Raw genomic sequence first — 27,492 nt, 5'->3', positions numbered from 1 at the left:
TGAAAATTCTTGTGTAAACAAATTAGATCGCAATCTTAAGTGTACAATAATGGGTAACAACACACATCGCATATAATCTTCAATCGTCCGAAAGGTCGTCCTAATATAATGCATTCCAATTATGTGCCGTAAAACATAGAAGAGGATCTCAATATTAAGTGTAAAAAAGTGTTATGTAACATTTATTTCAATCAAACAGACATGGGAAAAATCATTTTTCTCGCTTCTTGAAAATTTTTTAGTGACACTAGTGAGGAACGAGAGAGAAACAGGACTAAAACTACTCTGGAAACGTGATTTGAAGAGAAATCGTATGACAAAATAGCACACAAGAAGAAAGTATTTAGTACACTTTATAATCAATCTCTAATAGCGCACCGATACAGACAATTTGGAGACAGCTTTCACAATGCTTTCATGGGCTGGCATCCCATTGGCTGCTTGTTTGTAGCGGCTAGTCACATCTCTGCCGAGGTGAACGTAGGAAAGACTGACATTGTACAATCTCCAAGTACGTGGCGTTTGTCAAGTTGATGTTTGACGCCAGGTCGACTTGTTGGGTTGTGAGATTTTTGTAGATAATCTGGTGAAAACACAGACAGACAATAAGGTACGTACCGACAAAATTGCTAGCAGTGACCTACTTGTATTCGAGCATAGTCTTTAATCTTTTGACGATTTCATTTTCCATTTAGATTTGTTTTCCTGTTAGATGCCTGAGCTGGCAGTTCAAAAGTTTGTTTAGTGGGTTTTTTTCATTTTGACAAAGCGACGTACTAGCATACTAAAGCCTTCATGAAGTTTGTTGGTAACTCAGAACTCAGTATTTTGACTGAAATCATGATGGATCAAACTCAGCTTTCAAGTGCAATCCTCTCAGTCAACAACCTATGTATAATGCGAAATATCTTTCTGACGAGTCTGAAGAAGTGCCTTTTAGTGGGCACAAATTAATCAGTTTCTGGTCTCGGTGCTAATATGGTGCTGATGTTACATGTAGCACTCACTTGAATGCTTAGTTACGTCAGGCATAATAATTTTCTTTTCATATCTCACGAAGTGGGCCACTGCATCAAGCAAAGTGACAAACATGGGAGTGATGGAACTCTTCCAGATCTCTATATATGGACGCTTCATGCTATTCACATTTCGAGATCAAAATGTGCTGCTATACTGGTTATTAGTTACTTATTTAAAGATTGTTTACTCTACAAGTCCTTAATTGCGCATCTCCTACTGGTGGGTAGCAGAGAGAGAGAGAGAGCTCTAAGGGATCTGACAGACTTGGACAGGCTTTAAAAAAAAAATTAGCACATCCACCCACTCACTCACTCATAGAGAGATGGTGAATACCTACCTGCATTGTGTTGTTGAACAAGATTCTCAGAGTAATTTCAAAGTAGTCGTTACAGAGTAGAGGAAGATCTCCTATTTGACTACCAAGGGACCAGGAACATTTATTCAGAGCGGTGTAGTATAATACTTGTTTTTGTACAACAAAGTTGAAACGGAAATCAAGACAAAGGTAAATGTTGCCACGACCAGCAGGACTGGAATCACTAGAACGAATCATCCTGGCTGTCGTGAAAGTTGAAGGTCATTCTGAAAACACAAGAAGCAGTGTGATTAGGCGACAAGTACAGGACTTGGAGGCAAACTATTGGTGTCTGGGATGTAGCAGCTTAACATGCTTCTCCTTCGGGAAGATTTGAAAGGAAAGAAAAATTACAATAATCTTTGCGAGTTCTAAAATACGTTTGACATCTTTGCATTAAATCCTTTTTATCCATTCTTTCTGTAAATTTATTATCGCCATCACTAACTGTATTAAAACTCTGTATCTCTCAGTACAAAGATAAATCTTAAATCTATTAGAAGAATTTTCTTACAACGATTTTCTCAGAATTTTGCAAACTTAGTTTCTATTAAATCTTTATTTTAGAAAAATAGTATATATAATAGTTTATGCATTTTGTCATTTAAGCCTGCCCTAAGAATACGGTGAATCATTTTATTGAACCATTTAGAAGGAAGGAGAATTGTTGGTAGTTTATGGTTCTGTCATTAGCATCTTCCAAGATCGCGTCGTAAATTTTTAGAGAATATTTGTTGAAAATATTGCGTTTATTTACCTTAATTTTAAGTATAGACATCGCAAAATTCTGCATCAGCTTCCAGATCTTTGAGTAAATGCTAATTAGGGCGATGTCCAGTCAACGAGTGTACCTTTCTGACCTCACAGAGAATGGGGTCTTTTATTTCTTTGTGAAACACAAAGGAGAACTACGAAGTTCATAGGTTCGCATCTTGCAAACGAAATAGATTTTTTGCTTTCACATTATTATAACAAATGAAGAAAACCCCTCTTATTTAAAAATGATTCTGTACGTTGGTTAGAGTTTAAAACAAGTTTAACTACCGCACTAAGAAGTTTTGATAAAATTGTAAATCATGTTATGTAAAAGGAGGTTGAACAGCAGGGCACTTGTACTATTGGAGAATGGTTATTTGTCATCATATTTACAAGATAAAATTAAAAGAATAAATGAAGGAATAAACAATTCGATTGTCTGTCAAGATCGTTCGCAGAACGTAAATAAAGAGAGGGTACATAGTCCTGTAAATTGTTTAGACAAATATTCATTTCAAGTTTTATTTATTGCTTTAGGTTTCATACAGCCCGGAGATAGGCCAGTTGATATCAAATATTGTGTCATTCCGCCTCTCTACCGTTTCCACCTTGTGATTCGCGCTGACACTGGGGATAGCCGACTGGTTACAGGGCTGCCATCCATTCGTAAAGGCGGCCTGAGGCCCTTGTGACGTGGCGACTTTTTAGCCAATCAGATGAGCTGACTCTTAGAGGAACAGGGAAAGGTAAAACAGCGAGAGGCAGAAAAAATAGTCACCTCCCTCACTAAACAGTTTGCAGGAAACAGATAAACTTTACCTTTCGCTGCCTGTAAAAATACCCTTGAAGCAGGCCTCCCATTCGTTTGCGACAACATCCGGTAGTGGCTTGTTGAATGGCACGCTCTGTAAATAATGCAAAATTATTAGTTGAATATACAGACATAATCACATGCATATAACCATACATACAGGCCAGTTCTTAGCCCCCGCGGGGCCCGAGGCAAAGGGCATGTGCGGGGCCCTCACGCCACGATCACACGGTTTTAGTTGGGATCTAAAGTCACATATCAATCAAAAGCGCGGGGCCCCTTGAAGCGCGGGGCCCTAGGCAGATGCCTCGTCCGCCTGCCCCTAAGCACGGCCCTGCATACATACATAGCTGAGTCGTTTATTCAGAAAATGATCTTCTGGGTATTTAATGTCTTGTGTCGTACATTATCACGCTAGTTACATGTCGCTAAAATCATGGATATTCAACCACTGGCTATGATTTTAAAACACTTAAATTTGAAAGATTGAAACTAATGTCATTAGCATCAACTGCACTCTTAATAACAAGGAAATTAAATAGATTCTTATCATCATATTGGTCTTCACTAAAAACCTGTACAATTTAAGGGAAATGTTTATTTGCTTAAAATCATTCTTCCCGTTAAAATAACAACTGACAACTTTCATTAAACAGAAATAATTAGGCGATTTCAGTGATGTGTGATTTTACGCAAGTGATGACTATCCTGAATTTTCCAATACTTTTAGAAATGATGAGAGAATGTCTCTGCTCACTTAAAGACAAAACTGAAGCGTTGATCCACACCTTCAAATGCTTATTTCCGAGATTCCTGCACTGCTTAGTATAGTTGTTCACTAAATAAATGTGCCCTTAAGTTTCAGTATTCTTCCAGAAGCAGCCCTTGGTACCAACAACAATCAGATAATCAACGAGTCAGTCAGTATTGTTTGGACGTGAATCAAGATTATCTTTTCTGCACTGGTTGATGGCGGCATTGACAGTCTTGATGATACATGTTGCAGAGCAATAACATTTCTTTTGTTACGAAATTCTAAGGTTATGAAAAGGGAGTCCCCAAGACTTTTGTGCGATTTTGTATGAGGAAGCTGACCATCAGCTGGAGAATGCACACTGTTACCTATATGACAGAGGGTGTGTAGGGGGGAAGTATCCTGTACCCATACGACAGGTGGGTTAGCTGTGGGAGCAGGGCCGTGCTTAGGGGCAGGCGGACGAGGCATCTGCCTAGGGCACCGCGCTTCAAGGGGCCCCGCGAATTGATTGATATGGTAACTAGGCATATGGAAGTGTAGTCAGCCGTATCACATTCTCGCTGGACGCGCTTGGAGACAGAAGGCTGCTGGACACCGAGGATTTATCGCGCATGAACGTTCGTGCATTGAGCTATTGCTGGATTTATGTGAGGGCCCCGCACATGCCCTTTGCCTCGGGCCCCGCGGGGGCTAAGAACGGGCCTGTGTGGGAGGCAAGCTGCACCACACGGAATCGAAGCATCTAGAGCAGACCTGGGCAAACGCCGGCCCGCGGGCAGGATCCGGCCCGCCTCCTGTCTCTGACCGGCCCGCCTGCTGGTCCGCCCGCCAGTAAATATACTATATATACACTATTGGGTAAAACTGAGTTAACTATATTAGTCCGGCCCTCTAGAACCATCCCAGTTTCTCATCCGGCCCCTTGGGAAAATTAATTGCCCACCCCTGATCTAGAGTGTGCGCATATGACTACTGACACAGGTTTTATGACCACACACACATCTGATTACCCTAGAAAGGTTTCGCTGATTGCTAAATGCAAAACAAGAGGGCAAGAAAAGAGTATGTAAACATAAAAAGTAGTTTTATCTTCACCGGTGAGTAGTAGGTGGCGTTTTTACACGTCCCTTTCAGCTCGCTGTACTTGCCGTTGACTTGACACGTGACCGTCTTGTTGGCGTGACGTGGAGCCCATACCAGAGACGGGTTGCACGTGAAGTTTGTCCTTTGACCCTGGAGTAGTGTCACATCACTGTAGACACCGTCATCTCGAGGGGGCGCTTGGCATTCTATCATATGGTAATTACAGAAAGCAATAACACTTATCAATGCTCTTTTAAACGTTTGTTTCGACCATCAGTTAACAATTATTATAATCACGTTTAAATAGCACAGCCAGTAAGTGTTCGCTAGGGTAGTTGCTAGGCTAGTATACTGACGACTCTAGCACCATATCGTGTCCATGTTTGATTACGTCAAAACCATGGCATTCTCGTGTGCGTCATTGCATGACGCAAAGCAATACGCAGAGGGTTGCGTCATCCAGTCGCGTGACTTTCACGCCCTGGGATCGTATCGCAGTTCTAAAGGCCTGACCATTAAACAAATAATAAACAACACCGGGTACCATGTATCGTTACAATCATAGATCATTGAAGAGACAGGAGTCCAAACGTCATGCCACTATCATTGCTTCATAAACCTTCGTAAGTGCAATGGATCAGTGATTTATTATCCACAGTTCAAATCTCTCATGACGAGTATGTCAGCCGACTGTAAACAGCAAAATTATTACAAATGTCCGGCAGTCGTTTGCTTGTCTGCGTAAACTGAACATTGTCCTGGAGACATAAACGAAATTTCTCATCACATTACACGTTGAACCACAGAAGAACGGTACAATGAGCTGTCGATACTCATTTACCTCGCGCAGTCATATGAGCCTAATCGGAAAAATAGACAGAAAAAAGTTCCAAAAGCCCCAACAAATCATTACTTCTTGATATAAAATTTCCCTTCATTGTCGTTTTGTGGATACAAATTATTTAAGCCAGGTTCGAAAACCTGATCAGGTAAAAATAAGAGCTTTCTCTTTGATGTTATCGGCTCTAGAGAACACACTTTTGACGGACATTTCAGACTGAAATATTACAATGAAAGATGTCATTATTTGTAAGAGACAAGACATTCATGTTCACAAACTTTTTAATATGTAATGCATTTCAATATGCAGGTACAGAATGATACTTTGTTAAAACATTAGATAAAATTTTTAAGTTTCCTTCTTTTCTTCTATGTGTGAAGTCCCCAAAAACTAAACTGACGAGGAAACTCTTTTTTTATGATTAGCAGACATCTAGTCTTTCTAGTTACATCTTTTGTTTGGGTAGAAATTTTAATATTCTGTATATAAGAAACTTCCCTCCAATTTCTAAAAAGAAATATGCATAAAAATGAGTAGGAGAGAACGTTTCAGTCCTAAGTGGATTTAATTAAATTAATGACATTGCTGTGCATAATATTTAGAAAATAAAATGTTCCCTGGTTTTTGAGCAATTTTCTATTCTTTTTACCTGGGTTTTAGGTTGGTCAAAAACGGTTTTAAAGATGACAATACGATATTTATCTCCGAAACTTATGTCCACGTAGATGCCTCGCTCTTTCTTTCTGATGCTTTTTTGACCCGCGTTGCTGTTGCTATCTGTTAGTATTTCTTTTAGTGTTTAAAATTTATTTCTGGAAGGTTTTTGACATTATTTAAATAAAATCTGAATATAAGACTGACTTCATGTTACCATTTTGCAGAACTTGATTGGCGGGTTGAAACTCTTATCACGTGCGATCAACATAAAAAGGCTGCAAAGATGTTGCATCTGATGTGAAATATTGTGCAATTATTCTTTTCCTTTCTTGTGCGCTATTAGTGTGTGCTTCAATTGTTATTTCGGAGCTGTTCTTGTCTTTCCCGAGGTTGTAAGATAATTCCATCAACCATTTCCTAGTTACCTGCAGGAAGAGGCAGACACTCGTAGAAGGGCGACGCAAAGGTAGGCACACACACCTGGGTATCATTACAGGTGCGGTTGCGACAACCGTTGTCTTGAAGCTGTTCATAAAAATATTCTGTAAATTTTATATTCTTCTCAAAAGTTAAGTACTGTTAGCTCGTTAAGGCTACAAGTAGCTGACTAGTAATAATGCTTACGCGAACATACACGATGCCCTACAACATTGCTTTTGTTAACTGTGAAGTTTCCAGGCATCTATTTGATAACAAAAAGGATATAAATTAGGAAAATTGTGAAGAGTATCTTGTGCTGGCTTTAGATGTCCGTTTAAGTTTTGCATCCTTTTGCGCGTTTACCGAGCTGTCAAAGAGCTAAACACTATAAGTTACTGCAAGAAAGAACTAATAAGAAAATAAAAAAGGCTGGTACATACTGCTTCGTCCCAGAAAGCTTCCCTTTCGACCCAGTCTGTAGAAACACCGCTTGTTGTGTTTGTAGCGATGTTGTCAGCGTGTAGAACACAGTTACCACCAGTGGCCAGGGTCCTGTTGTAGATGTAAGTGTAGGTCTTACACAGTTTCCGGTACCAACAAAGTCGTTCACACTGATATCTGTTCATGAAGGAATACTTCCCCATCACGTCCTCTCTCTGACTTGGATGCAGCGATGACATTTCAGCGACACGACAAACGAGAGTCGCAATATAAATTGTCAGAAAGGTCTTCATTTCAAAACGGTGATGCTGCTCGACTGCTTGTAAAATTTTCAGTTAGCTCATCTGGATGCTGTTCTGTGATGAACGAGTTTGTCGATGTTACCTTTTTTGAAACTAATTTTAAAATTAGCACTGAGCGTTGTTTTACATAAAAATCAAGAGAACACCTGGTTGGACTGAGCATCAGCCAATGAAGTTTCGTTTGTGGCAAAGCAAGCGGGTCTTGGTGTCCAGGTGCGTGCGACGCAATCTAACCTCGCGCCGGGGACACAGCAGCTCGTAGGTACAAAAAGTATGGGGTGTGGACATGGAAGACGCAATTACAAGTCACGTGTTTATGCAATTTTAGTCATAAATAGTATGCACAGTAATGGGCAAAGCAACAATTTAGACTTACCTGCTAGATTCCATCGTTCTTACTAGATATACAGAAATCCAGCAGCTAAAGCTATATCATATTAGCTATCTTTGTTTGCAGGTGCCTTTTGCAGAGAAATAAAGGCTTGGTGTAGTCTAGAGCTGAACCAGGAACACCTAGTCCTCAATGTATCACTGACAGGCGCTAACAGTTTGCCACCAGATCACTCATTACATTGTCGTCAATATCTAAGTAGTCACAGAAAAGAAGATTACAATGAAAAAGAAGAACTCAATGTCACGAGTCCAAACTGGCTTCTCTCTCTTATCTAATATATAGAATTTTGCATTGAGGCAGCATTGTATTAAGTGATAGTTTAACTGTAGAAAAGTGTTTGCAGGGACAGTGTTTTTAAAACTTATTGAAATTTTTTTTATTGGATTATCTGCTTCGTTATCCATTCTCTTTGCATTTGCGTAAGCATTTACACTTTAGAGTAAATATCCAGCATGGTCAAGGTCTGTGATTATGTCCTGTTTGCTTAGACTGCCACCTATCAGTCCATGCCAGACCCAAACTTATTAGACACTGTGTAAGAAGAGAAGGACTGACTTGCCATAGACGGATACAAAGGGTTCAAAAGAACATTCTCGATCCCTGAATAACCAGACATGATTAATCGTTTCAATGAGTGCTTGAACGAGAAAATCAAAGGTTGAATGTCATTAGATATTAAAGACAACCACCAGTTACCAAAAGGGTTGCTCAGGCCAATGACATTAACCATATTCTCATATTCCATTGGGTGAATTGTTATGTCTAAATACTGCTTGGTTATATATGATATTTTATTAATTCACTGGTATTTTTGACTGGAGACATTACTTGAGTTGGAAGAGTATGGAGATTGTTTAAAAAACCTTTGAGAGTCCAAATTTGTGTTTGACTTTTTGCGCCCAACCATGTTTGTCCCTCCGCCTGAAGGGGTGCAGGTTTTAAAGTTGTGAACAAAAAGTTGGAAAACTATTCTTACAGTGAGTTTGATGCTACTCTGTTTCAAGTCCCTTGTCTGAATACATTTCAACCTGCACACCCAAATAAGAAATAGCGTTATCGTTGTTAAAAGAAATCGTGAGTGTAATTGAAGTGCATTAGTCGCTGATAAATTTATTTTTGTCTATTCACTATTCCCTGTAATCAGTTAGAAACACTATCTAATTTATACTTAGATGGATTTCGTCCTTAGAGAAAACGGCAATATCCATGGTGGATCTGTGATTTCTCCACTGTTTGCAGCTGATCTTGCTCTTGCTCAAAATGGTACTAGCTCTTTGGCCAGATTGGGTGACGTTCAAAGTTTTTTTTTCTTGAAAAATGAATTGTTTCATTATTTGAATCATTGAAGACATTAACAATTACATGTTCATTCTTTTTGTACTTTCGCTTTGACATTCTTGGTCCGAATTTTTATTGTTATAGTTTTGTCCATCATAGCAGGTTCACAGTAATCTTGAACCCATTTTTCTGAGGACTATAGCCGCAAAGCAGATGAATGCAACTCCGATTTTGTTTTACTTCCGTTCTCAGCTACTGTGAAGTGAAACACATTTTTATGAAAACTGAGAGACATCAATGAGTGCCACCGCCATCATACCTAGTGCTGCTTACTGACAGATGAAAAGCCTTAGAAAATCCTGTTTATGGCAGCGTCATGTGTACAAATCCCGGGTTACAGGCTGTCCTCGTGCTTTGTTAACAAAGTCCTTCATTTATGTAGTGTAGTTGGAAATATGAGAAATGTTTTAATTCACAGTATTACAGTTTTTTTCAGTTCCACATGAACGTGTGGAAGTGTTTGAAGCAGATCAACCGGCAAAGACAAAAAAGTTACAAAGTGTATTTTCCTTCCTTATATAAGCAAAGTGACATCACTCTCAATCACATATAACGTTTAAAGGGAATTTCATGCTATTCTCTTGAATGTAATTGAATTTGTGTACTTGTATTGCGGCCAAGATAGGTCGCACTCTCTGCGCTGACCAGTCAAGATGAAAGGAAGACAATGGAAGCTGAGGTACATTGAACAGTTCTTCGTCCAGGAAATGACAATAGCTCATCAAGTACAGTTAGAAAACAATAATTTTGTTCATATAGATCAGCGGTTCTCAACCTGTGGGGCGCGACCCCCTGGGGGGTCGCGACGTGCCTACAAGGGGGTCGCGAAGGTGGTCATTTTTTAAAAAAGTTTTTTATACTGGTATTAGTGAAATTAGTTTACATTGTGTAACCGAGTGGTGCGGGGGCTCAAACTCCAAATCTCTTCTCCCTATTCAAGTACACTGTCTCGGCAATGCAGTGACTTCTCACTTCCAAAACTCAAAACACAATCCCCCTCTCAACAATTAAGCCTCCAATCTCCCTCCTCTCACCTTTTGCCCTCTCTCTTCCCCAATCTCTCATCGCTGACTCCCCTCTCCCTCTCCAGTCACACCTCTCTTTTTTTTTAAACATCTAAAAGGCAAGCATTCAGGAAACGTCCATCATTCACACCCTTTCGCCCTCACACGTGCTCAGTCCTAGTACTCTAGGTCCCTGACAGAAGGCCATGACCAGACAAGGGAAGGACACCACCATATTACAAACAACTGACAAGATGAATGCTTTCGTCCGAAAAATTTCGTTGTGGACGAAAAGATACGCCAAGAAAATATTTTTGATATGTTTCCATGCTTGTGTAAGTGCAAGGCTGACAACTTGAATCTTGATCAGGTGAAGAATGTAATTATTGCCCATCTAAACGGACTGCAAGAAAGGTTTCAGCATTACTTCACTGAAATTGATGTGACTAAATACGATTGGATTCGTAATCCATTTCTGGCTGATCCTAGCACAAGCGGGTTGTCCACGCAAGAAGAAGAGCAGCTCATCGACCTTTCGAGTGACCAATCCCTGAAAATGGTCTTCCAAACAACACCAGTGCCAACATTCTGGATTAGCATCAACGGTGAATATCCTCTCCTTTCTGAGAAAGCAATGAAAGTTCTGCTGCCATTTTCAACTTCGTATATGTGTGAGCAAGGATTTTCAGCATTGGCAGCACTGAAGTCTCAATACAGAAATCGTGTGGACGCAGAGGCTGAGCTGCGAATAGCAGTGGGTACGAACATCACACACAGGTTCGCTTCTCTATGCAACAGCAAGCAGACTCAACCTTCCCATTAATCAAAGTGTCTAATAAAATAATATTTATTAGCAGAATTTGAATTAGAATTTGCTTTAGTAAAATTTCATTAACAGTTATACTTCTTGCAGATACGAACTTTGTTCTCCCGTTGTTGATTTCCTCGACGCGGCGTTCGAGGTTAGCTAAGGCTTCCCCCCCCCCCCCCGCTCTTCCACCGACCTAGCTGGCTAAGGGGGTCGCGGACGTACCGGTGTTCGTCAGGGGGGTCGTCACATGTAAAAGGTTGAGAACCGCTGATATAGATCCTTTTGTGGTGTTAACACCAACACTATTATAAATAAAGGTGTATGTTGGTGAGCAGTGTTAGCGATGGATCCAGTAACAACCATAGCCTTGACTGAAGGTACAGCGAGATAATTTACAATTCGAAGAGAAGGGTAGAGCTGTCATATCCTGTAACATAAAGCTGGGACATTAATTTTACATCCGCTGTACTGAGAGTAAATAATTCATGCATTGCAGATACTCATCGCACACCGAAAACAAGAGGAGGAACAAAGTAAACATAGTTTTTAAAACTCGAAAAGAACTCGAAGGTTTCAGTTCCAATCTACTTCAACAACCCAACCTCACTCAAGACAAAGTTTTGCTGCTAAGCACAAACAAAAGCAAACATCTCAATTTTGGTATCTGTCATCAATTAAAATAACAAACAAGCCAAAACACTCAGGATCAAACAAGCGCCTCACAGTTCCCGGACAGTATGTAAGGGATGTGAAGCTAGGTCACCAGCATCATGAAAGGTAGATTGTTTCAAGCGTGTGACATTGTTACACACAACTACAACAGACACATGGTTAAGGAAGTTGCCGGGTTGGCTTTAAAGTGTTAGTGAGCGGCCTGACTACGTCACACATGTAGCAATGTAACAATCGTCTGTAAGAAAAGAGCAAACGTTTTTCTGCTCCTCTACATCGCTGGGGTCGAGGGTCACTCACTGGATGCGACCTAAAGTTTGTTTCACACTTTCCTCTACCGTCCTCCCTGCCCAACCTCCACACACCAATGTCTAGATGGAAGGCAAACCTAGTGTCAGAAGGACCCGGCTGTCAGCTGTACCCTACGTGAGGAGAACGTGATTGTGCCGTCTTCGCGTCCTCAGCAAGTCCACTATTTTATTCAATCTCTCCCCCATCGTGCAGGTCTGGAAATGGCATACTGTTATGTTCAAACTTGAGTCTCCTAGTCAGTGTATTGCTTTGATTGTTTCCCTTTAAACATTCGTTAAAAAAAATTACGAAAAAGACAAGCAGGACGAAAGAGGAACTGACTGTTTTAAGCTATAAGAGGAGGTCTTAGAGTTACCAGGCACCAGAAAAGTCGTTGACACTGACACATATTCGTGAGAAATGTTTAAAAGATTTTGTCTGCTTCGCTTGTCTAACAATTGGCTGTCCTGGGCTCAGCTCTTGTCTCGGGCACCTTTTTCTTTCTCTACATGTGACATCTGCTTACAAGGCTGGCTGCCTACCCGTAATATTCCTTTAGTAGCTGGCTCGGCGTAAAACACCGATCTTTCCCCTTTCCCCTCCCTCTGTCGCTTGTCACCAAAGCCTGTGGTTGAAGTGTTGTGTCTACAGTCACAGCCCGGCATCCCTCACACGCTCCTCACAGCGCGGCACCGGAACGTCTGGTCAGCCCGTTGGTCGTCTTGGACACGCTCTGATGGCTCTCACACTTCAGTTGTTCGTCCTTTCTCTCTACAGAGTGTCTTGTGTTGTCTCACCGTGACAGAAGCTCATCTAGCTATCTGGCTATCTGACTAGGACTAAGCTGCTCACTGCGTTTATACATACATATTATATTCATATCTTTGGTCTCTATAACACCAGGGTGAGCGTCGCGAAAAAAAACGTGGAACTCAAGGGAAATTTTAGGAAAATAAATTAACTGCACATTGTTTTAGAGCTCGTGTATTTCTTAGGTTGACTAGAGTAGCAATTACTCAGAAAGCGCGGGAACTTTAATCATCATCATCGTCGTCGTCGTCGTCGTCATCATCATCGTCCTCTTCGGATGGACATTTTACTATAGGAAAATCTCTATCTATATATGTATACATGTACCAAGCAATAGCCTACTCACTACTTTCCTTTTGCTCCCTTTGAAAGTGCTTTTAAAACGATTGAAACTGTAATAAACACACACACACACACGTGTCGAATAAGTCTACAGGTTTCTTACTTATTATGTTGATCACAGACCATACCACACCTGTTTCATTTAGGTACAGCTGTTGCTAGGAGAACTGAGTACTCTCCGTGTGTGTCTGCTTATTGTTGGGTGTGGGATAAAAAAGGAGATAGAGACAGAGACATACAGACAGACGACAAGTTACATGTGAGTGAGTGGAAGAGAGATATGCGAACCGCAAACATTCAAAAAATATCTCCGCTTTCTAAATAAAACCCTTTGAAAAAGCTAATTGTTTATGCATATTTATATGATTTATAGAAATGTAATTTTAAATACAAGTCTAATGCCCATTATTGTGCGCGGCCCTGAGCGGGTATAATTATGCACATAAGAATGCCTGTTTGTTTCTGTGTGTGTATGTGCGCGCGCTATTGTGTATGGCACATATACACGCACGCATATTCATTTTCATCAAGCACAATACTCCAAGTACTAATACAGAAATAACACGAGAATAAATCTTTATTAGACTTCATTAATCTACTGAGAGTAATATTTGAAACATACACAGACATCATGAGCTTCTAACAGATGTTCGATGACATTTTTTGTACGATCATGTCTAATACAGACGACTGAGTGACTCTTGACCTTTGGATACGTGGAGCTTGAAAACATCTATTTTAAACGGCAAGACAAAGTAGTGATGCTATGGTAAAACAGTGACTAAGTATAATTCTAGAAACGTGCTTTAAAGGGAAATCGTATTACAAAAGAAACACACAAGAAGAAAGTATAATTAGTACACCTTGTATAAATCTCTAACAACTACCGATACAGAAAATGTGGAGACAGCTTTCACTGTGGTTTCCATGTACCAGCTTCCCATTGGTTGCTGTCTATGTAGCGCTAGTCACATCCTCTGCCGAGGTTGACGTAGGAAAGACTGACATCACGTACAATCTCCAAGTACGTGGCGTTTGTCAAGTTGATGTTGTTTGACACCAGGTCGAGTTGTTGGGTTGTGAGATTGTTGTAGATTATCTGCGAAACACCACACACATAAATAATGTTATCGATGAAATTGCTGAGCAGTGAACTACTTGTCTTCGTAACAGTCTCTTACTCTTTTCTGGCGATTTTGTTTTTCATTTAAGATTAGTTTTCATGTTACATGCAGGCTCTGGTAGCTTTAAGTCTTGTGTATGTGTTCTTTTATTTCGCCAAAGCGTAAAAGCAGATTGAAGGTCTTCATTAATTTTCTTTTGATAATTCAGAACTCGGTATTTTTAAAGTGATCATGAGGGATCAAACTACTTAATTTATGGAGTTCAGAAAAAAAACAAATTCAACCTACGTGTGCTACAAAAGATCTCAAAGACTTGTGCCTGAAAATATGACATTTTTATGGGGCTTAGGAAATTAATAATTTTGGATCCTGATGTATAATTATCACTGAACGGTTACGGATCGACGATCTTGCTCTCAGAAAAAGAGCCACGGATCCAGGCTTTTGACATAAAATATTTCAGAAGACTCCTCTTGACCTCCCACAGAAAGCAAAAGTTGAGGAAAACTCGAGACGTATCGACTGTTGACGAAGTGTTCAGTTTGTATTGATGGCGTCGCAAAACGTGTCGTGCGATGTTTTTAATCAACTAGTTCATACATTCATATATATATATATGTCGCGTGTCACGATTTCGGCCTTTCTGTCAGCGCCTGGGGACGCTCCTGTTCAGTAAGGCAGCTCACAGCAGACGACGGTTGACGGCTGTTTTGTGTACAGTTCGCGGGGAAAAGGTCAAGGCCTTCTGCCGCTGACCGTAGCCGTGCCTTACGTCACGCTCTTGCTACGTCACGTGACGTCGGCTTGAGTGCTGTGTGCTGCCGGTGGGAGCTTTGGGGGTGCACTGTTCGGGCCCCTCCCTTCCCTGTCCAAGGTTTTGGCGTGAAAAGCGTTCACGCGCCTTGGCATGGGCTGGGTGTCGTGGGCGCTGGCGATTGGTCACAGCCCCTGGGCGACAGGAAGTGACCCCCAGAGAGCAGCGTCCCTCGTGGCAGTTCTGACCTGGCCCCGTATGCATGTAGCCCGGAGAAGGGGTCTAATCCGTAATAACGCTCATCCGGGTGGATAGGAGCGAAAAATTCGTATGCACGAGAGCCCGGAGAAGCTCTCCGGTCTGGCTTCTCGCGTATAAAGTTATCGGCGGCCCCGGGGCTGTGTAACTCGCTATCCGGGCGGAAAAATGGCGGCCGTCACTGTGTTTACTAGCAACAACGTCGATTGTCGAGACGAAATCGGGTGTTTGGTGACAGATCGCACCCGTTTGAAGTGTTGGATGAATTAAAAACTGTATTGCAAACTTCATTTTAGACGAGAGAACATTCTAGCGCTGACCGCTGAAGTGGCATGCGAGATCGCTGTCACCAGTCGGCAAGGTACACTAACATCGTCACTACAAGTGCTCATGACTGACGATATTTTGCCATATCAAACTTTCAAGAAGTGTGTGGAGAATTCACTGATGTAGACAAATCGACTGTTATTAGTACTGTGACGAGAATCACCGATAGTTTGCATCGGCGAGCCCCTAACGGAATTTCATTACCGGATCAAGGTTGTGCTGAAAAGACAAAGATATGCAGACACATCGGGCTTGTGAATTTTCAAAAGTAGTTGGATTTATCGACAGCAACTTGATTTCGGACTCCAATGGAAAATAAAGTAAACTTATCCATAATATTAATACTTGAATTTGTAAGGCGCTTGTAAATGTTTGTTGAATGCACCACACATGAAGTATTGCAAAACAAACCTACAGTACAAAACATGTAAACAAGAAACATGTAGACAAAATGAAACCCTAGAAATGAAAGGCTCTACATACTTTGTAATTTCATTATCTATTCAACGCTACAAAAATTTGCTGACCAATGTAGAAATAATTTATCACTTTAATTTACTCACAATCTCAATGTCTTAAAGTTCCATTCTTTACTGACATCAACAAATAAACAGACCCTTATTAGATGAGCTAAGTTTGTTTACTTAGGACGGTAAACTAGAAGAAATAAGAGAATATGTATATGTGTGTGGAGGTGGGAGGTTTACATATATATACATAAGTAAATATGAGTATATGCGTGTGTGGATGTGGGTAGTATATCTATAAGCAAATATATGTATGTGGGGAGATTTACATCTATAAGCAGAGATGTGTGTGTTGGGGGGTATTAAATATATATGGATATGAGTGTGTTGGGTGGTGGTGGGAGTACATGTGTATATAAGAAGATACAAGTGTGCATGAGGGAGGGAGGATTTTATATATACATGCAAATATGAGTGAGTAAGGGTGTGTGTGTCAGGGGGTATTTTATATATGCAGATATATGTCGGGGGGGGATTACATATATATATAAAAGCGGATATAAGACTGTGTGTACCGGAGGTGGGGGAGGTTATAAATAAGCAAATATGAGGCTGTTTGTGTGTGTGTGTGTAGTTGGATTATATACATATGAGTGAGTAGGTGTGTGTTGGTGGTATATACATATAAGCAGATATGAGGCTGTGTGTGGTGGTGGTGGTGGGTTAAATTTGTATTCATAAGCAGATACAAGTGTGCATGAGTGGAGAGGAATTATATTTATATATGCAAATATGAGTGAGTAGGGGGAGTGTGTCGGGGGATATTTTATGTATATGCAGATGGGGGATATATATATATAAGCAGACGTGTGCATGTGTATGTTTGTGTATATATACATAAGCAGATATGAGACTGTGTGTAGGAGGATTATTTTTAAATATATATATATGCACATATGAGTAAGTAGGTGTGTGTATATGTCAGGAGCAGATATGAGTATGTGTGTAAGGTAGGTTACATGTATATATATAAAGGCAGAGATGAGTGTATGTGCATGGGGGGTTACATATTTGTATATAAGCAGATATATGGCTGTGTGTGGATGGGTGGGGGTTACACATGTGTGCATAAGGAGATGTGTGTGCGTGTGTGAGGGGAGATTTTATATATATATACTGATATGAGTAGGTGTGTGTGTCGGGGGGGGGGGAGTTTATATATATGTGTGTGTGCATGTGGCTTGTGTAAGCATCAATAAGCATCTATGAGTAGGTGTGTAAGGGGGGATTTTATATATGTATGCAGATATAAGTAAGAATGTATGTGTATATATATATGTGTTAGGTAAGAATGAAATAGAGGGCCAGAAACATCCCCTCCAAAACGTTTTGTTTGTTTACATGTGTTTATATACTTTGATTTATTTGATTACACATGCAGTGATGCGATTTGCATTAAAGGGCTAGAAGAAGGAAAGAACAAGTGAGTGAGGCAAAAAATTAGCTTTTAATGTATTAACTGTTACAAACTGACCAGTGAATGTGTGTGTGTATGTGAGGGAGATTGCATATAAGATATTTAGTAATGCGTGTGAATGTATGTATATTTTGAATATCTCAATACCCTTGAAAGGGTGAAAAAAATTAAGATTCTTGAAGCATAAGCTTCACAAACTGATGACACTCTGAAAAACATGAACTAAGTGCATTGGTGAAGATCGATGTAAGGAATGAACCAAGTAGTGCTACATTACACGAAATATTTCTTCAAGAATTCTTAAAGTAGTTACAAAATGAAATCCCCACAAATACAAGCACTGGTTAAACATGACAAATGCTGTGCTTGTCTGCCCATGATAGGAACAGCTTGAACAAAATTGCCCATGTTAGTTATAAGATCATTGGTGTCAAGCAGAAGAATTTGGGTTTTTGTTGGTATTAGTAAATTGTCAGGAAATTGGCATTTGAACATGTCATTGCAGGAGAACTTGTATTAAATTCAGGCAAACCTAATGCTATTCCAAAAGTGCAGAAGCAATAAATATATATATACACAAAATCATTTCAACTGATGAATACTAAGTGAAAGGTGTGTGAGTGTAAAGGGTATGGTCCTAGAATAGATGTAGGAAACTAGGAATTTTTTGTATCAAGCCATTCATTCTTTTACGATGTACCACTTTGTTTTGTAACTGAGCACTTGGTTTGTAACTTAGCAGACTTAAAGTTAACCTCTGGTATTACTAATGCTTGTCACTGGTCAATGACATTATATTTTGTGTGTTGGAATCACCATGTTTAGCGAATGTATAAAGCAGTTTTCAACATAAACTACAATGTTGCCCTCTCTAAATGCCACTCTGTGTGTTTAGTATGTGTGTAGACACTTTGTAAATGCAATGAACTCCTCCATCGATGTGTGCATACTAAACAGTCACTTGCTTTCAACTGTTAAATTATACATCATCTGGGTTATCAGTGTAATAATGTAACGAATTAAACACAACCTTAGACTGAACACAGGCTATATATATTGTCAATATTTACATTTCAAGACTCAAGGCTCTTCATTTGTCTTTGCACTCTGGGCACTTCTAATGCCAACCCACATGCAGGTATTCACCTTTTGCATGTTGACTCCTCATGAATTTTTTTTTAGGCTGTGACTGTGACTGTGATTACCAAATAAAACACGGTGCTTGAGGGAGATCTCTACAAGCAATGTCGGAACGCTGAAGTTAGCCTTGCCCACATGTTTATTTCTTAAACATTTTAAACTTTTGCACATGTAATATAGTCACAAGATACAACTCCCTTTGGTAGTTGACATCGCATACCCGTTTGCTCTCTGACAAATCCTTTCGCCAGCCCCTTTGTTTATTTCCGTACTTTCTTTGTCTTCGCTAGTAACCACACAAACACCATGGTGAGAGATCGCTGCCTCACACTCTGAGTCACTTGACTCGACTACAATAAGGTCAAATACCTGACATTGAAACAGTGACTTGCTAATTAAGTAGGTGGGACCTCAGAGACGACAGTTCGATGTAAGGAAAGAACGAGGTGACGATAGGAAGTAGTTAGCCTCCTTCACCTCCACTGACAGCCAGCGGGTTTTCCCGCAGCCAGGCCCGGAGAGCTAGTTGAGGGCGATTAGCGCTTCGTGCATGCGGAACTCGGAGAGACCGTAATCGGGAGTAGGTCCCGAGTAGCTTTCCGGGACTAGCAGCTACTTGGAAATATCCTCAGTCGATTTTCATGCATACGGGGCCTGGGCTCTGTGGAGAGAGGAGCGTCTTGTGTCGGAAAGGACGGCGGGAGGCCGGGCCAATGGGGCCAGTGTGGGCCGGGCAGTGTAGGCTTCGCCGTTTTACCCAAGCCGTGTGAACTTCATATGGAAAGTGTCCGCGGATATCCACGGGAGAGTTTCTACCATTCCTGTTGTGGAGGGCAGCTGACCGACGGGTCGTAGCACAAGCCGTTTTGGGTGAGCAGAGTCTAGTTCCACTCTGTTCTAGTTTATAGAGCCCTTAGTTCTCGGTTGGAGTGCTAATGCGCTGATTTTATATGTTACAACTATGTTTATGGTTTTGAATGGAAGACATGTCGCTTTTCATTGTTAGGTTAGAATCTGTAATGGCCGGGTCGCGTCGCGTGTGGCACGCACCCGCTTTTCCATGTATCAATTTGTACAAGGGTGTTTTTAGAAACGGAGAAATGTTTGGAGTGCCGCATGAATGATTGGATGAATTGTTTTTTCTACAGGCTTCCATTTGTTTTCTTCTTCATGTGTTACTTCTTCTCCGTGTTCTACATAATCGTGATGTCGCTGGACGTTTTTCTGCTCCTCATCTGTGTCGTCGTCCTCTTTTGTGTGACTGTCCGCCGTGGTGTCGACCCTGCGCCATCATCGCCTCGTCAGCGCGTGTGCGCGACCCTGCTGTGCCAGTGTACGGCCTAGCCATCGGGGGGAGCACCTAGGGTGGAGGCCGACGAGCGGAGACTCCGTGACCAAGGTCTACCCGGACGAGGGAGTGAGGTCTGCTGGACAGCTGGTCCAGAGGGAGAGGGGGTGGCACCGCTGGTTCTGTGAACACCTTGAGCGGACACTTGACTGTGCTATGTCGCCGTATACTTTGTATTTTTTTTTTTCTCTTTTGCTGTGTGTGAATATTATTTGTAACTTTCTTTGCGGGGAGGCAGTCCCCAGTTTTGTTTGACGAGTACTCGTAGGTGTATTTTTTATCTGGTTTTTATGGGTGTGTGTGTACGTGTATTCGTGTTTATATTTTTATTAAACTGCTTGTTTGTATCGTTTTTCCCGTCTTTGTCGTGGTTTGTGCCGTGCACGGGTTCGAGAGATAAGTCGCTGACTGCCTCCGGCCGAGTGTCTGTGCGTGTCTGGCCGGCTGTGTGAGCGGCTGTGCGCGTGCTTCCGGCGAGGCTGGGGGTGGAACGCGACAATATATACACACACACACACAATATAACAGTTGCATTCAAAATCATTAGTTCTATGTTTACCAACGAATCAACTATCAAAATGTTATAGTAAAGTTGACAGGAAAATATTCTGACAACTTTTTAGAAGAAAACTATTAGAAGGTAGTTTTATTTACTCTCGCCACAAAGGTGGATTTCTGACATTTCCTGCATAGGCTATGATTTTATTACATAGTTTCCATTTTTTAGTTTTAGGTTAGTTTTGTTATGTTATGTGGAGATAGGAAACAGTTAAAATACTACACGACACGATGTTTTAAGTGAAGAGGACATGTCAATCACTCTTCCATCTACTCTCGCTTCTTTCTTCTCTTTGACTCTATCTTTCGCTCTCTCTCTATCTCTCTCTAACCGCTTTATCTTTTGCATTATTTACAAAGTTGTCCACATTTTTTCTGCATAGTTGTTTTTCATTTGTAGCCAGTGGTAATGTCATTAAACTTATACACAACTATATCATTTAAAACATGCTTCACAGTAACGTACACCAACCAAACAACCGACACAGTCAATCTGAACACTCACTTAGCCACCCACCCACTTACTCATAGAGAGATGGTGAACACTTACCTGCATTGTGTTGTTGAACAAGATTCTCAGAGTAATTTCAAAGTAGTCGTTGGGATGTAGAGGAAGATTTCCTATTAAACCACTGTACCACCAGTGACAGCTATTCAGAGCGGTGACGTAAAATAATTGTTGTGTTACCACAAAGTTGTAACGAAAGTCAAGAAGAAGGTAAATGTTTCCACCAACAGCAGGACTGGAATCACACGAAGCATCCTGCCCGTCGTGAAAGTTGAAGCTCATTCTGTAAAGACAGACGCAATGTAATTAGGAGAGAGTAAGATTTGGTGGGAAACTAAACGAACTTCTTGGTTGTAGCAGCTCGACATGCTTCTCATGAGGAGAACTTAAACGAAAATAAAAGATGCAATAACCTTTGCGACCAGGTGCGTTCCGATAATAGTTTTACCTCAGTACAGTAATTCCTTTTAATAGGTTCTTCATTTCGGTAAATTTATCATGGCCATCACTGACTGCATTCCCAGTAGTTTTGAATGTCACTCCAAAGATAAAGCTTTAATTTGTTAGAAGGAAAATGGATTTTGATATTATTTAGAGGTTTATTAAAGTTTTCTTATGAAACATATCTGTGGGAGTATTTGATACTTTTCCCGAGAAGTGTGGTGAATATTTTTTTTATGGATCTTGACTTTATTTATTCAGTGTAGGACATGGTCCATAACTGAAGAGAGTGAACATAGAACAAAAACAAATTTAGATAGATGTGTTAACTAGCACAGTTGGCATCTTAGTTCCAATTAAACATAATAAGTGCAATATAAAATATAATAAATTGCAATCTAGCTGATATCCTGATGTATTTAAGCTCTTTTAAATATATTCCTTTGGTGAAACATAAATAAATAATACCTCTAGCTGCATCTAGTGTAAAAAAAAACATTAGTACGCATACACGTATACAGTGGAACCTCGGTTAACGAACTTAATCCGTTCTCGAAAGTTGTTCGTTATCCGAAATGTTCGTTATCCGAAACAATGTTTTCCATAAGAAATAAAGGAAATAGATTTAATTGGTTCCCAGCCCCTGTTGACTCGCTAATATTTGAAAGTTACAGGCTATATATATATAGGTGTTTGTTTTAATGAGAACAGTTATAATGCAATATAAACGGAGTTAAATAAACATAAAAACATTAACGAAAGCATTGAAACATCGGAAAACTTGTTTTGACGGCGTGGTTTGAGGGTGTGGGGAGGAAGGGGTGGGATTACTGATTCCCCCTCCATGAGCACACGTGACATTGTAAAATCGGGGGTGACTTCCCTTTTCTGTAGCTTTGAGGTTAAAGGTAAAAACTTGTCCAGTGTTTGTTCCTTCTGCCTTTTTTGTAAAACTCTTCGGTAATACGACATCACACATCCGACAGACGCATGCCACCTTCATACTTTGAAATCATTTCCTTTTACAATTCATTTGTTGGCCGCTTCCTTGTCATTACCTCACTACTATTAATTGCTCTTAATCTTCTTTGGAGCCATGATTGAGGATTGTCTTATTAAAATAAAGCATAACAATCACTAAATAAGAAGGATGCGCACAGGTAAGGAACGACTGATCGTAACTGTGTCTCGAGCGTGAATGATGACATGCTGGTCGGTCACGTGTGGTTCACGTGGCTGTTCGTTATCCGAAATTTTGTTCGCTATCCGAGACAAACTTTTAACGAAATTTTTGTTCGTTAACCGAAATATTCGCTATCCGAGGCGTTCGCTAACCGAGGTTCCACTGTATATGGTTTGATACATATATATATATATATATTAAACATATAGTAATGTTCTTACTACATTCTGAGTAAGATGTCTGGCAATGAGTTATGACTAGTTAAACATTAATCATGCTAGAAAATATAATTTGACAATTAGCTGATGGAGTTTCTCAAATGAATTGCACTGTATATATATATAGCTTGCTTGACAACCTGTAATACTGTGGTGGTGATCTGACATGAATATTGAAAAATGGGAAAAGGATGGATAGTGCCAAACTTTGGCAGGGATAAATTATTCCCGTAATCTAGTATTTTGTGGACAGCACAATAAAAGTGTAATTCAGTTTCTTCAACATTTTTACAGAAGGGACGATTGTGACTAAAGCTTGAGTCTGTTATATACCATAATTTATGGCACTTACGGTAAGAAACACTTATTCTGAATCTGCCTAGGGCATTTCTCATCCATATATTATTTAAATTCTGCAAATAGGAAAACTAGCAATCGCTGCTTTCAAAACACCGATAAGGGTAGAAGGGGTCACTACTAGTTCTCCTCTCTCTCCATTCCTGATCGTAGCAATCTACCAATCTTTGTTTAAATTCTTTCAAAAAACATCAGCATTTCCTACACTCTGCAGCTCCCATAAAAACTCAAAACCATATTTGTACAGAACCATCATGATGCATGATCATCTGGTCCTCGGTCTTTGTCCATAAGCAACTTAACTTTTTCTTTATCGACTTCAATCCGATGTTTGAGTGACATTCTCGATCAGAGTTTTACTTTTCATCATCATATTATTCATGTATGCAGAATTTCTCACATCGTCGGATTTGTACAATTCGTCGTTATGTGACCTGTGATGTAACTAAAACTCTAATCTTTGACTTTTTTCTCTCGAGAATAGGCGATTGTAACTCTCTTTTGGCTGGTTTTCTAAAAGAATCTTATAAACCATGTTATGCAAGTGTATGTTTATGCTACTAGGGGTACTGACGGAGTAGGTTACTCGTTCTCATATTTACAAGAAAAAGTAAAAATAGTTTGTATTTATTAATATGGTTTCTCTTTGATCATTGTCATTTACAAGAAAGAAGAATGTAATAAAGTGAGGTCAAATAGTCCTGTGAATTTTCTACTCACCCATCGTTTATCTATTTCCTGCATATTGTAAACATAATAATAAATGCTACCGTGACCTTTTATGACAGAATAAATCTCTGTAATCTGTATTTAGTGGATACTAACCTTTCACTGCCAATAAAAATGCCCTTGAAGCAGGCCTCCCATCCTCCCATGACATCTGGCAGCGGTTTGTTGAATGGAACACTCTTTATAACAAACAACAAAACGTCACACACACACACGCGCGCGCACACACACACACACACACACACACACACACACACACACACACGCACGCACGCACGCGCGCACACATACACACACACAGATTAATGCAGTCGTATTCAGTAGAACAGTGAATGCAGTATTAAGTTCTCATCAATACTCAGTAATGTCAGCAAAAATATGGTAGAAATCCCATGCTTATGTGTAAGGTGACCAGACGTTTCTGGGGCGAAAGCGGGACACTTGCCGATGATGGTGTCGTCACCGTCAAAGAATGCCGAAAAAAGTGATTTTTAAAGACAATCGAGACATTTGATGGACTTGCCAGAAAGCCAGAAAGCGGGACATTGGGCGTCCCGCCCGATCAGCAGGCGGGACACGAGGTCAAAAGCGGGACTGTCCCGCCTAAAGCGGGACGTCTGGTCACCTTATTATGTGTGAAGTCTGATAATCCTTATTTATAAATAAGACCTTTAGTTGTTTTCAGAAAATGTGATTGAGGTTATAAAATACGTATCGCTATTTACACGAGAATCAAACAAGTTACACCTGCTAACCTCCAAGCTTTGTTTGTTTATTTTGCTTCCAGATCAACAACACACTAGTCACTAGTGTTTCGTCTAGCTACGACTATTCTTTTATTGATGTAGTGAGGAGAAAGTAGACAAAGAAAGAAAAATTCTCACTGGTGAGTAGTAGGTGGTGTTTTTACACGTCCCTTTCAGCTCGCTGTACTTGCCGGTGACTTGACACGTGACCGTCTTGTCGGCGTGACGTGGAACCCACAGTAGAGACGAGTTGCACGTGAAGTTTGTCCTTTGACCCTGGAGTAGTGTCACATGGCTGTAGACACCGTCCGTTCGTGACGGAGCTTGGCATTCTAGAATAAAAGAGAATTTGTTCAAGAAAACCAATAGAAAACTTGACTCAGGAACAATGACGTAGCACAGAGGAGGGGTGTACATGGCGAAAGCGGGAAGGTCTGCCAGCTACTGAACACTGTGTCAAAGACAAGTGAACCACGGACGTGTACAGGTGGACTGCTGTCTGTCTGCCAAGACAAACACTTAGCCTCTTGAGAAGTGATCCGCTGTTAGTTTCGGCAAACCTAAACAAAGAATGTGACTAAATCGAGAGCTTTGTCGACTAATATGCCTCGTTTTAGCAGTTAACTGGAAAAAAATCATCTGCCAGGAGTCCCGTAATACACGTTCGTGAGTTAGAAAACAGTTTTAGCAATCTTAAACAGCAATTTGCACCTTGGTATGAACACTCGAGTGAGCTAAATCATGGGATTGAATGTCACAAAGAACTGTAAAGTCTTCATCTGAAGACAACTTTATAAAAACCAGAGATTCTATGTTCCTACCAGTCTCACAGGAACAACTGAACACAATCATATTTACCTGCAACAACCGGATGGCAGGTGTAGAAAGGTGACGTGTAGGTGGGAAAACACATCTCCGTGTCTTCGCAAGGGCGACTACGACAAGTAGTACTTTGGGTCTGTTGGTAAGAAATAATCTGCCATTTGATTACAACTTTTTTCGTCAGCTTTCAATGTACTCATACTGACATTTAAATTATAGAAAATTACGTAAGACTTGGTTTGAAAGAATATATCATAAGAATTATGTAGAAATCTGAGACCTATATTTAAATAAAAGTAAAATTCTAGAACTAGTACATACTGTTGGGTTGGATGTCGCTTCTCGTTCAATCCAACCTGTGGGCACCATGTTGGTTGTATTTCTGGTGATATTCGCAGCATGTAGAACACAATTACCATCAAGGGCTTGCACGCTGTCGTACATGTAAGAGTAGGTCTTGCACAGCTTCCGGTACCAGCAAAGTAGCTCACACTGATACCTGCTCATTACAAAATACTTTCCCATGGCATCTTCTCTTTGACTGGGCGACTGTGCTGACGTACACCTCAAAGCAACGTGAGAAACAAGAGCAACAATGAATATCCAAGACAACTTCATTTTAATGTAGCTGGTCTTAGCACAAGTTTTTCTTGAGAGAGAGAAAGAGAAATGAGTGATCGCAGAAATATCAAGGGAAACAAAACAAAGGTCGATTCGCTCTGCGGATGAAACTATCCAACCTTCTTCTTCTGTGCTGACTCTTAACTGTACACGTGATATTTTATAAAAATCACCGAGAGTGGCAGTTCAAATGATCGCCAGCCAATCGCATGCGACTTCGATCCGGCAATGTTTGTCAACCCGGCGAAGGATGAAAGATACAGCGCGCGTGCTGATGAAGGACAGAATGCTAACACAGGAATAAATCAGAGACTACTTCAACTCCATAAACTCTAAGGACACGAGTGTTCTATGATTTGTGTAGAAAAACAATGTTCTTCCACTGATGCATTGTTTCACGTTATCTGACCAGGACGTATATACCTCGCATCCTATACATTTTCTGATTTGATCATGACCTCACTGCCAACACTTGACATCGTCGCTTGTGAAATACAATTCAGCAGACGGACTGGAGAGAGATCAGTGTTTCTGTTTGTCCTTGGTGATTGATTCCATTTTCAAATAAATCGCTTCTTTGCTATTGTCGGTGTGAAACCTACTAGATACTGATGGAAGGGTATTTCGTCTAGCTTCAGTTGAAAAATGTTGGTAAACAATGCATGCTTACGGTCTAGTGTCCAGTTTAAGTGTTACTTTGTTAAATAAATCGTAAGTTATGATTTAACATATGAAAAAACACAGCAATTTGCTATTTATTTGTTTCAAGTAACCGTTTTATATCAATCCAGTCGTCGCATTTTTTTGTTACAGTTACAGCTAAAGGAGAAGTAATCGTATCGTACCTGTACGTCACGAGTTACCGATCTTTCAGCCTCACATTTGATTTGGATGAGGAGGTTTGCTTGTCTGCCCCTTATTGTTATGATTTTCATACTGTGGCCTTGTACATAGTGAATTCTCTTGGCGACTAATAGTCATAAGGTCTTTTTGTGGTGAAAATAGTGGACCCCAAATCTGATTTCTCTTGCAGAATGTCAGCGCAATATCTACTTGAACAACCAATCTGTTTTGTAAGACAACAGTTATGTTATTCTGAATACCAGGCGATATTATGAACTTCTACATTTCATTTGAATTTTGTTTTAAAAGCGGACAAACACATTAAAGTCTGTTTATCCACCTTTGAACGAAAAGATTTTGAGATGGTGATTCTGTCAAATAATAATACGTTTATTCTGCTGCGTTATAAATTTTCTCACCATTTGCATCAGCTTTTACACTTCAGAGTAAATATCCAGCATCGTCA

At 40.3% G+C, this 27,492-nt stretch overlaps 1 protein-coding gene across 1 annotated transcript; it reads right to left on the bottom strand.

The window, feature by feature from the left end:
• Positions 1 to 1,482: 1,482 nt before the first annotated feature.
• LOC112571045 lies at positions 1,483 to 26,280 on the bottom strand. Its single transcript, XM_025249836.1, has 5 exons — positions 25,884 to 26,280; positions 25,599 to 25,698; positions 4,795 to 4,988; positions 2,951 to 3,036; positions 1,483 to 1,602 (listed from the first exon to the last, which is right to left on the bottom strand). The coding sequence occupies exons 1-5, from the start codon at positions 26,178 to 26,180 to the stop codon at positions 1,560 to 1,562; spliced, it is 720 nt and encodes a 239-aa protein (XP_025105621.1). The 5' UTR covers positions 26,181 to 26,280; the 3' UTR covers positions 1,483 to 1,559.
• Between the last annotated feature and the right edge of the window lie 1,212 nt (positions 26,281 to 27,492).

The sequence above is a fragment of the Pomacea canaliculata genome, linkage group LG8, assembly GCF_003073045.1.
Source record: "Pomacea canaliculata isolate SZHN2017 linkage group LG8, ASM307304v1, whole genome shotgun sequence".
In the NCBI taxonomy this organism is placed as follows: Eukaryota; Metazoa; Mollusca; class Gastropoda; order Architaenioglossa; family Ampullariidae; genus Pomacea; species Pomacea canaliculata.
The sequence above is the reverse complement of the archived record's forward strand: the minus strand, read 5'-3'. Positions and strand labels throughout refer to the sequence as shown.